The 12,180-nt window shown below is 40.6% G+C and overlaps 1 protein-coding gene and 1 pseudogene across 2 annotated transcripts in view; one reads left to right on the top strand and one right to left on the bottom strand.

The window, feature by feature from the left end:
• Positions 1-11,384, bottom strand: part of PMF1 (polyamine modulated factor 1) — a 28,161-nt gene extending 16,777 nt beyond the window's left edge. For both annotated transcript variants that reach the window (XM_077156451.1, XM_077156452.1), the window contains exon 1: positions 11,094-11,384. In XM_077156451.1, the coding sequence (XP_077012566.1) occupies positions 11,094-11,251 (158 nt within the window). In that variant the 5' untranslated portion in view covers positions 11,252-11,384. The remainder of the gene's footprint in view (positions 1-11,093) is intronic.
• Positions 3,710-5,486, top strand: LOC143679955 (eukaryotic peptide chain release factor subunit 1 pseudogene; annotated as a pseudogene).
• Positions 11,385-12,180: the final 796 nt, after the last annotated feature.

Raw genomic sequence — 12,180 nt, 5'->3', positions numbered from 1 at the left:
CAATGACACAAACAGACATTTGCACACCGATGTTCACAGGAGCGTTATTCACAATCGCCAAAAGATGGAAACAAACCAAATGTCCATCAACAGAGAAGTGGATCAACAAAATATGGTATATACATACAATGGAATATTATGCAGCAGTAGGACAAAATGACGTCCTAAAGCACATGACAAGATGGATGAGCCGTGAGGACTTATGCTGAGTGAAATTAACCAGACACAAAAGGACAGATACTGTAGGATTCCCCCTTTATGACCAGCATAAAGGTATAATCAGAGGCTTATAATAACAGAATACAGGGGACTTAGAGATACATAGAAGCTAGAGATGGGTGAATCATTAGCTAATGAGGTTGAACTCCAATGTAAGGGAATAGATAAGCACGAAGGTGATTCTCTAGTGGGTCTAGAAGTAATATTACCATATTGAAGATGAACAAGATTGAAAGGGGTTGTATAGACCTACGTGTGCCACTGACTCACACTAGAAATATGAATGAGTTCTCGTAAGAATTACTTCAAAGATAGGATTCTTGTATAAAGAGTGTTTAAGTCCAGGATACAGGGGGGAACTGCTATTGCATGCTATGAGCTATGTTCAAAAGGAAACCATCGGCACTACCACAGCAACAGCAGAGGTGGATGATGGGGTGAGGGACAGGAGTTAAGAGGAAGTTTGGATTTTCTATTTGGCAAGGGTGTGCTTATTGGTTTTTTTTTCTCTTGGGAACAAGGAAATTATCTAAAATTGAGAATGTTGATGGGTTGTGGTCTTTGGCACTATACACGATGCCTGATAAATGGAGGTGGCTGAAGGATGCACTGACAGAGAAGTAGATTGGTGAACGCTGGTGTATACTTGTGAATGAAGTCTGTGCTGCTACAAAAAGGAACAAAGTCATGAGGCATGTAACGATGTGAATGAACACGTGGGACATTTGGTGAGACAAAATAAGCCAGAAACAAAAGAACAACAATGGTCACCTTTAGAAAATGCTTATAAGAAAACAGGGGCCTAGACTGTAAGCTTTTGGAGCAGACACAATAAGTCCGGAATGGTGATTATTATTTCTGGATTTTGAGAGGCTATTTTATATATATAACCTGGTATTCAGAGATAAGAACAAAGCTGAACAGGTTGCGGTGAAGTAATTTAGCACATAGGGGAAAGGAAAACAGTGTCCATATTTTAGAACTGCACATATTCTTTGAAACCAATGGAAGAAAGTTTTATTTGGTCTGGAACTGAAATTTTCTGTAGTGCGTGATCTAATTCAACCAACCATGTAGCTCATTTGAACAACTGAAATACAGGAAGCACAGAATAAGAAAGAGGTCCTTTAATTCAGTATAGATTATTGTAATGCCTGGAAACATTCTACAGTGTATTAAGCAGACAATCAAAAAGTATTGGCAAAGTACCCTGAGGGAGGGGAGAAAGAATATGAAACTATTAAACTTTACCATCAGGGAATCCCCTGATACTGTGTCAAACTTTAGGGACACCCAAATCATGCCCTCAATCATGAGGCTTACTCTTGTGAAGCTTATGTAGGTAGCAGAGAAGCTTAGACTCCCTATAGGCATGCCTAAGAGTTACTTCTGGAGGACTGTGTTGTTGCTCAGTTGTGGCCTCAGTCTCTCTAAGCCCAACTCTGCAAGTGAAACCATTGCCTTCCCCCCATGTGGAACATGACATCCAGGGGGAAAGTCTCCCTGGAGACGTGGGAGGTGACTCCCAGGGATGAATCCAGACCTGGCACTGTGAAAACAACAATTCCAGCCTGACTAAAAGGGAGAAAAGAAGTGTAATTAATAAAGTATCAGTAGCAGAAAGAGTTCAAATAGAGTCATGAGGCTACTCTGGAGGTTGCTCTTCCACAAACTTCAGGTAGACCCTGCTACCAATCATAACCTGCCAACCCCCAACCAGGACCACTCCAGTCAATCCTAAAGAATACCTTTAGAGTGTTTAGAGTAATATATAAGATTCCACAAAGGTTCCAGGCACTAGAGTAACTACCAGAAATCTACAGCTTCCAGATGGGTCCCTGGTCCAGATAAGTCCTGAAACCTAGCCCATCCTCTCCAGAACATCAGATAGTTCCATCTCCTTACCCCATATTAATGACAGATTCTTCCAATATTAAAACTTTACAGCTGCCATAGGCCAAACAACCCTAAAGAGAGGTATAGAAGGATCAAAGGTGATGGTGGAGTTATACATAGAAGACAGGATTTAACAAATGAATATGAATGCTGAATCATTAAATTGATATCTCTTTTGGTCTTCAGTATTTTAGAGCAGCTAGAAATAAAAACCTAAAATTGTGAAATTGTAACCTATGTCAAAGTCTGAAAAATGTTCTACAGCTAATTGTGGTACTGTGCTTTGAAATTTATAGCTTTTCTGTATATATGTTATTGTTCACAAAAAAAGAAGGAAAATAGTCCATTATGATGATAAAAAAATATTTAAGCCCTCTAACCTCCTATAATCTGGAGCAGCTAGAAGGAAAAATATGAGACAATCGTATGGTAGTCCATGACAAACTCTGGGATCTGTCCTGTAACCACTTGTTGAAGAGTGCTTTGAAAACTACTACTTTTTTATTTCTTTGCTTTGTATATATGTTATACTAGACAATAAAAAAAGCTAAAAAAAAAAAAATGCGTAGGGTGGGCAATGGTGGCTCAGTGGCAGAATTCTGGCCTGCCATGCTGAGACCTGAGTTTGATTCCCAGTGCCTGCTCATGCATTAAAAAACAAACAAACAAACAAACAAAAATGTTAAAATGGGCTGGCAATGGTGGCTCAGCAGGCAGAGTTCTCGCCTGCCATGCCAGAGACCTGGATTCGATTTCTGGTGCCTGCCCATGCAGATAAATAAATAAATACAACAAGGCATCGTGGAGACCTAGAACTGTAGAACTGTGTCCCATGCTGGGTTCTGGGGTCTGTTCTACAGCTGGTTGTTGCGATGTGCTTTGAAATTTGCTGCTTTTTGTGTATGTTATTTTTCACAAAAAAGAAAAAGTTGATTGTGATGATAAAAAAAATATTTGTTCCTTCTAGCCTCCGATGTTCCGGAGCAGCTAGAAGGAAAAATCTGACATGGTCGAATGGTAGCCCATGACAAGCTCAGGGATCTGTCCTTTAACTACTTGTTGAAGAGTGCTTTGAAAACTACTGCTTTTTTCTTTCTTTGTTTTGTCGGTATGTTATATCATACAATAAAAAAAAGTTAAAAAAATCCATCATAATCAAGTAGATTTTTCCAAGAATGCAAGGATAGTTTAACTTCCATAAAATCTATCACCATAGATAACATTAATGAACTAATGAAGATTTGCAGGACTGCTTTCATAGGGTAAGAAAAGAACATCTCATGAAATTCAACACCTACTTAATGATTAAAAAAACGAAACTCTCAGAAAAGTAGGACTAGATGGCTATATATCAAAAATCTACAATAGACACTGTAGAGAACTTAGTAACAAAACAAAATGACTATATCACAGTTACTGTTTAATATAATACTGGAAGTTCTTGAGAATACTACAAAAAAACAGGAAACGAGGTAAAAGGACAAGAAGGGAAAAAATTGCAGAGTCTGCAAATGCAATGATCATGTATAGAGAAAACACAATAATCAGCAAATAATAAGAAACATCAGAGTGCATCAAGAATAGAACTGGCAGTGATGTCACAGGCCCCATGTGAGCGGATTGCAACACATGCAGCTGCCTGGAGAGAGGGAGCCGGTGTCCTACGTCAGAGCCGCCGCCGCCGCCACGGAGCAGCCGCTGGGGAGGAGCAGCCGCTGCCGCCCAGGACTGGGCCCTTAGGGAGGAGGAGGCGAGAAGATGGCGGACGACCCCAGTGCTGCCGACAGGAACGTGGAGATCTGGAAGATCAAGAAGCTCATCAAGAGCTTGGAGGCGGCCCGCGGCAATGGCACAAGCATGATTTCGTTGATCATTCCTCCCAAAGACCAGATCTCACGAGTGGCAAAAATGTTAGCAGATGAGTTTGGAACTGCATCTATCATTAAGTCACGAGTAAACCGCCTTTCAGTCCTGGGAGCCATTACATCTGTACAACAAAGACTCAAACTTTATAACAAAGTACCTCCAAATGGTCTGGTTGTTTACTGTGGAACAATTGTAACGGAAGAAGGAAAGGAGAAGAAAGTCAACATTGACTTTGAGCCTTTCAAACCAATTAATACGTCATTGTATTTGTGTGACAACAAATTCCATACGGAGGCTCTTAGAGCACTACTTTCAGATGATAGCAAGTTTGGCTTCATTGTAATAGATGGTAGTGGTGCCCTTTTTGGCACACTCCAAGGAAACACAAGAGAAGTCCTGCACAAATTCACTGTGGATCTCCCAAAGAAACACGGTAGAGGAGGTCAGTCTGCCTTGCGTTTTGCCCGTTTAAGAATGGAAAAACGACATAACTACGTTCGGAAAGTAGCTGAGACTGCTGTGCAGCTGTTTATTACTGGGGACAAAGTGAATGTGGCTGGTCTTATTTTAGCTGGATCAGCTGACTTTAAAACTGAACTAAGTCAGTCTGATATGTTTGATCAGAAGTTGCAATCAAAAGTTTTAAAATTAGTTGATATCTCCTATGGTGGTGAAAATGGATTCAACCAAGCTATTGAGTTATCTACTGAAGTTCTCTCCAACGTGAAATTTATTCAAGAGAAGAAATTAATAGGACAATATTTTGATGAAATCAGCCAGGACACGGGCAAGTACTGTTTTGGAGTTGAAGATACACTAAAGGCTTTGGAAATGGGAGCTGTAGAGATCCTAATAGTCTATGAAAATCTGGATGTAATGAGATATGTTCTTCATTGCCAAGGCACAGAAGAGGAGAAAATTCTCTATCTAACTCCGGAACAAGAGAAGGATAAATCTCATTTCACAGACAAAGAGACAGGACAGGACCATGAGCTGATTGAGAGCATGCCCCTACTGGAATGGTTTGCTAACAACTATAAACAATTCGGAGCTACATTGGAAATTGTCACAGATAAGTCACAAGAAGGATCCCAGTTTGTGAAAGGATTTGGTGGAATTGGAGGTGTCTTGCGGTACCGAGTAGATTTCCAGGGAATGGACTACCAAGGAGGAGACGATGAATTTTTTGGCCTTGATGACTACTAGGTAGCCGACCTGGGTCCGGCAAACTGTGCCTCACCCTCCAGCATCCAACCCAAGGAGCAGACCCGTGGTGGAATCCAAAAAGATCCCTGCCTTACAATTGGAACATTTCCAGAACTTAATCCATGAGCATTGGATAGTGAAAAGAAAACCGAAACAAAACTAGACCCAACCCTACACTTTGGTTTGTCATGATGTCAGCGCAGCAGCCTACAACTAAATTCCTAAATGCCACTTGGGACTAATTTAAAAAAGATTCCCAGTTTTTACTTTTACTTGATGGTAAAATTGGTTGCTCTTGTATTTTATGGGGAAAAAAATGATTTTTTTAACCTTCATACATAGAAGCAAAAATACTTTAACTGTTGTAAACCTTCAAAAATTAACAGACGTGAGATCATACTGGTTTGTTTCTTATTTTGATTGGAGAAAAATTAAATTGCTGCATTTCGCAGTGACCCATTTACATGGCATTCTCAGTTTAGACTGCATAAGAAGAAATATATGTGGTGAAATATTGGAACCCATTCTCTCTTGGTCTCTGTTTAATGTTGAAAGGGTGAGCTAATAGGAGGCAATGTCAACTCCCTCACACCACCTCTCCCTCCAGACTGAGTTTCAAGGATATGAATTGCATTTGCAAGTCAACTGACTTCTTGAAGATTTGGGCCAATGCACTGTTTCTTCCATCTGTTCTGCACACGCATTTGTGCCCATCAGTTGGGAGCCATCAGCATCAGTTGCTTTGACAAGGGTTCCCATAATCGTAGCCACTAGAAACCAGTTTGGGATGGGTATGATAGGGTTCTGTGCTTTTGCTGGAATTGTGAGAAATAAAACATACAATTTAAGCGGAAGTGAAAAAAAAAAAAGAATAGAACTGGCAAATGAATCGTGGTATAGTCACACAATAGGAAACTATACGGCAACAGGAATAAACAATCTACAACTACCCACAAAAATATGGGTGAATTTCACAAAGGCAATGTTGAGGAAAAGAAGTCAGACATAAAAGACAGCACACCATGTGACTCCATTTACAGAAGGTTAAAAAACAGGCAGAATTAATCGAAGGTTAGAATTAAAATAAGTAAAGCCAGCATTCTTCATTCTTCACTCTGATTACTTGACCAACCAAAAAAAAAAGAAAAGTAAGAAGAATTACCATTTTACAATTTAAAATGAATTGTTTATCTGTCCCGGATAATTTCATATCTGAATATCCTAACACTGATGGTAGTTATTCTGTAGTGATGGTAAAAATGAAAATGTGTTACATTGTATTATATGTGCTTTACTTAACAGGGCTTTAGCAAACTACAAAATTTTATGATAGAAATAATACAAAATCTACAATCGTAGTTCTCCAGGAGTGTTCCATAGAATACGAATGTTAATGAAGAATATGTGAATTTCAATTTTTAAATTTGTATTAAAAATTGTCAGCATCAGTCTTTGTTCCAACACAGTACAACAGTTAAATTCTGAAGTGTTATCTCCTTCTTCCCCCAAATAAACTGTTCCATAAATTCAAAAAGTTCTCAAAAGTGAAAAAGTTTACACAAGGTTTATTGTGTTGGCAGATGCCATTTAAAATGCTATAGTAACATGTTTAAGATACAACAGTCTCCTGCGAGTTTAACTAACTTGAAATATGTGCCCATATTGTAAAACAAAACAAAGCAAACAAACAAAGTAATGTCAGGAGGCACAGGTCAGGGCAGTGGCCAGTCCTGAGATTTAAGTAAGGATGGGACTCTGTGCGAGCGCCTCCTAGGGTTCCCATGATGTTTTCTCTTGATTTGGGAGCTGAGTAAATGGGTGTGCTCATTTTGTAAAACCTTATCAAGCTGAACACTTACGATCTGTGCACTTTTCTGAAGGATGTTAGACTTTAATAAAGTTTACACAAAATTAAATAACAAAAGAGTGGAACAGAGTTGCTAGATATTTTTTTATCTTATAAAAATCAATCCTTTCTCTAAACCAACAACAATTTACTTGAAAAGAAAATAGAATATAAGAGAATTTGTCACAGTAGTAACAAATACTATAAAATACTTAGAATAATTAGGCAGTGGCCTAATAAAGAATGCATGAGTCCTTTGCAAAGAACTTTAAAACTCTACTAAAAGACATAAAAGATGATCTGACCAAATGGATAGATGATATATTTGTGGCTCGACGACATAACTGTAGAGATGTCATTTTTCCCCAAGTTAATCTATAAATTCAGTACAATCCCAACCAAAACTGCAACTGAATATTCTATGGAACCAGACAAGCTCATTCTAAAGCTTACAAGGAAAAAGCAAGGTCCACAGGTAGGTGAACCAATTGTAAAGAGAAAAGAGTAGGACTCATTGCACCAGAATTAAGGTTTCCTACAAAGCCCTAGTGTTAAGAACACATGCACTGGCAAAGAGACAGACAAACAGCTCAAAGGAGACCCAGGGATTCTAGGATGGGGATGGGGTGCAGTATCTGCTTTATAATAAAGGTGACCCCAGAAAACACGAGGAAGGGCAAACTGTTTCGTGGATGATGCTGGGAAATGAAGAAAAGTAAGCCTGGCTGAGACTACCATCTTATATCTTAATTCAAGCAGACTGACAATTCAAGTTAAAAAGTAAAATGATAAAACAGCTAATAGAAGAAAACATCAAAGAAAATCTTGACCTAGATGTGAGCACAGACTTTACTAACAAGACTCCAAATGTGCAAACTGTGAACGTAAAAGAAAATAAATGTACGTAAGTACACGGAAACTAAGGGTTAAAAAAATGAAGTGATTAGGCAATACCAAGACATTCATTACAGTTGTGTGAGGGACTTGGGTTGGCCAAGAGGCTGAGAAAAAGGCATGGGGATTCACACAGCTTGTGAGGCGGATCCCCTGGGATGACTGAGTTTCTTTCTGCTTCATCCTCCTGGGCTAAAGTGTAAACAATTAAGATCTGTGTCTGTTTCGGTTTTTTTTTCCCAGTTAAGGATTTCTGCTCCTCAAAGGGACCTATAGACAAAGTTAACAGCTGGTGGACACAGAGCGATTTTGCTTCTTCAGTCTAAAACTGATAAGGGATTGATTTCTAGACTATACTAGGAATTTCAGCAACTCAACGAGATAAAAAAAATAAGCCAATTAAAAAAAAAGTGTCAGAAAGAAAAGGTCGGAGAAAATGAGTAGACGGTTGGTTTGCAGAAGGGGAAGCCCAAATGAATAACGAGCGTAACAGGAAATGCCCAAACCTATGAGCAATCAGAGACACGCAAATTAAAACAATAATGAAATAAACTTTCACACCTGCCAGAATGGTAACTATTAGAATGAGGGATACCCAGTGACGGTGAGGATGTGGGAGACATCCTGGTTTTTCTGGAAAGCAACCTGACAAAATTTAGTGAAATGAGGCTAGTGTGAGCCCTGGGACCCAGTGATCCCTCTTTCAGTTACACACTTGAGAGAAATTCTAGCCCTAGTCCAGGAGGGGTTGAGCAAGGGTATTCACCCCAGCAGGATTAGTGGAGGAACACGAAGGCAACAGGAGTCCATGACAGGGGTGGGGAGGCGGATGCCAACAGCACTGAGAAGCCCTGAACATGTGCACTTATGGTTTACGCTTAGATCTTCACAATACAGTGTAGTGTGAAGAGACGCATAAGTGGTACAATGTCATTCACGTAAATTAAAAACACACAAACAAAACAACAACATATTTTACAAAGACACAAACATATTCAAATATCACTTTTGTAAACTTTCAACTCTGACTCCTTTCTCCATTGCTCACTATTCCCTTACACCGAATTATTTTTCTTTATAGCACTAGAATACCTGCTCTGCCAGTGCAGGGATCTTGTCTATTTTGATCACTGCCATATCTTTAGCATCTGGAACAGAGTCTGGCAATTGTACATGGTCAATAAATATTTGCATCACAAATAAACGAATAATGGAGAGGAGATAGTGAACAGAGAATGAAGTCTATAAAAGAAGGGGAGAGGGTTGATTATGAGCAGGAAAAAATAAATAAAACAATGGAGGGGCCTTGCCTGGACATATGATGGTGTGTCATGACTAGTCCACAAAGATAATCACACATTCATTTTTCAAACTCATTACTATAGTGAATGAGGGCCTGCATGATTAGGCTGCCCACTGCCAGTTCCGTCACCTGGGCTTTTACTCTCCCTTTAATCACTATGTTAGAGGCAATAAGGCCTCGAGCAGTGCCTAGAACATTCTGACCGTCCCAGGGCTTTTGCACAAGCTTTTCCCTTTGCCTTCAGCTCTTCCTTCAGTTCTGCAAAATGCTAGTGCTCGTCACCCTTCAAGTTTCAGCTCAAATGTCACCTCGTCAGAGCAGGCTCCCCTGACCATCCTATCTGGTGTTCCTCTTTCTTCCAAGTTACTCTCTATCATTTAATCTGTTCATTATTTCACCAGGCTCTCTGACTTATCTTGTTCACTGCATGGCTCTACCCACTGAATGTTGCTTCCAGGACAGGGGCTTTATCTGCCTTACCACATTCCCAGCACCTGACACAGTACATGGCACAGAGTAAGGTACTCAAATATTTGCTGAGTGAGTCAGTGAGTGAAGAGATGGATCATAACAGTTGTGATGAGAGGAAAGAATGGGTGTAGTGGGGATAGAAAGGGCTGGGTGGAGAAGAGGTTGTAGTCAGGGCACCAAGTCCTTTAAGTTCTGTTAACAGTATTTCAACATTGATGTGCTGGAGTAGTGGAATAATGGGCAACACTTTAAGTGTCCACTATTGTCGAAATATTGTTCACGTAAAATAAAAATCAGGGCAGGAAAGACGTTTCTTCCTACGGTAATATATTTAGTACTCCCAGTGAAAAAAGTATTATTACTCCCACAATATTAGCTAACATTCTAATGCTTTTTATATCTCAGACACTGTTTCAATTGCCTTTCATGTTTACTTATTGAATTTTCAACAAGACCCTAGGAGTACTACTGTTGACATTTTACTGATGAGGAACCAAGGCACAGAGTGGTTAAGTCTTGCTCACGTAGATGTGCATCCATGATTGGAACTCTGATCTAATTCCCAAATCTGTAACTTTCAACCACCTTAAGTTTTAGTGAAAACTAGGCTCATCGGGAGGAGCAGCTAGTCCCATGTCTGTTGTTGGTTACCTGTGTGGGAAAATAACACTTGAATTCCTAAGGGTGAGGAATTGACAGTGTTGTCTGATGGGGTGTGGGTGTGGTGGGAGAGATGTGAAAGTTTTAGTAATGCCAAGTGTAAGGGAACACAATATTTTAGATGTGATTAATCCCATTAAGTGGTATGCTTGGGAATGATTGAGATGGGATGATTTATATGGTATATATGTTCCCACAATTAAAAAAAGAAAGAAAAGAGCAACTAAAGAGACAATGACAATTAAACATAATACATGATCCTGGATGGGATCTAGCAAGGGACAAGAAAGGCTCAGAGACATTATTGGAACATATGGAAAAACAGGAATATAGACTGTATACAACCTACATACAAGTGTCCAGAAAATGGACTGATAAAACAGAATGATATGGTAAATGTGGCAAAATATTAAAATTGGTAGATATGGGTACCTGGGAACTATAGTATACTAGAATTCTCTGTATGGGGTTTGTGTTATTTTTGAACCCGTTCTGTAAGTTTGAAGGAATTTCAAAATAAAAACAAAACAAAAAAAATACCCAAGAAACAACCCCCGAGACCTGCCAACCCGCCGGCCCCCACATGCGGAGGCCCACGTGACCGACCTGTTTGACATCTTGCGGTCCTGATCTCGCGGGACTTGGTTCTTACCCGGGAAAAACCCTCTCGGTCCTCCCTCAGTCTCTCCGCCCCACTCCAGTTGCCCTCATCGTCACTTCCCTTCACCTTACCTCCCGGCGGCGATTAGCTTCTGGAGAAAAGTGTCCACCATGGTGTCGAGGAGTTTCACCCTCGAAATGGTGCCGGGTAGCACAGATGCCGGGGCCGACCCCTCAGGCCCACTGTGCTCACAGCCGCTGCCCATGTCACAGCTGCTCGCTTCAGCCATGATGAAGCCGAACCGCCAAATCTAAGTGGCCCGGCGCCCCGCCTACCGGAGTTCCCGATTGGCGGCCGCCGGCATCGGAGCGCCTCCGATTGGACTCAGCAGAATGTCTATCACCGAGCAGCAGGACTCGGGAGAGGAAATTGCCGGAGGCGGGGACGAGTGTTTTAGCTTATCGATGCACTTTCTGGTCAGGCCCGGCAAAATACGCGTAAACCAAAGCTCAGGGACTCGGTAAAAACTTTTAATTACACTTTAAAGACCTCGTACAGTGTAACAGTGAATATTCACTGTTAATATACACAAGAGGCCACAGTGCGTCTGCATTTCATCCCCGGTCCCTCAATACTCCATTAGATTTCCCGTCTTATCCAATCGTCCAAGTTCCTTCCACAGTTTTTGTTACAGACCAATACATCAAAAATTCCAGCTCGTCTGCTATCTCGTTCTGGGGAACAGAAGCCCACGATGCCATCCTCACCAAGACGTGTGAATCAAACCCAGTGCCAGACCCTAAATTTTTAGATGGCACGTAGGGTCCAGAAATCCCTTTTATAATACACATGTCCTTTAAAACTCTACGTGGGTTTGGGGTGGGGGAGGGAACGGGTGAAAGGCTATGAAACACAACAAGAAAAATAAAAGAGTCTGGGAGGGTTAAACATCCTAAGACATGAGAGCCAGGAGATTATCTCCTCCATGATATTTTACCTACTTTGTCTGAGTAGGGAAGGATTGAAGACAAGTCTCTAGGGAAAAGTTGTGGAGCTGAGAAATCTAATCTTGAATGGTCTCTTTAGGATAAGCTAGAATAGGAGGAAAGGGCCCTGGCTTCCATTAGATTGTAGTTCTTAGGGTAAAAGGATGGCTGAGGGCCCAGAAAATTCAGAATGATTTGTGGACCCAAACCTTTGGATGGCCACTCATGGATA

The sequence above is a fragment of the Tamandua tetradactyla genome, chromosome 4 (assembly GCF_023851605.1).
Source record: "Tamandua tetradactyla isolate mTamTet1 chromosome 4, mTamTet1.pri, whole genome shotgun sequence".
Taxonomy (NCBI): Eukaryota; Metazoa; Chordata; class Mammalia; order Pilosa; family Myrmecophagidae; genus Tamandua; species Tamandua tetradactyla.
Note: the sequence above shows the minus strand (reverse complement) of the source record. Positions and strands in the feature narration are given on the sequence as shown.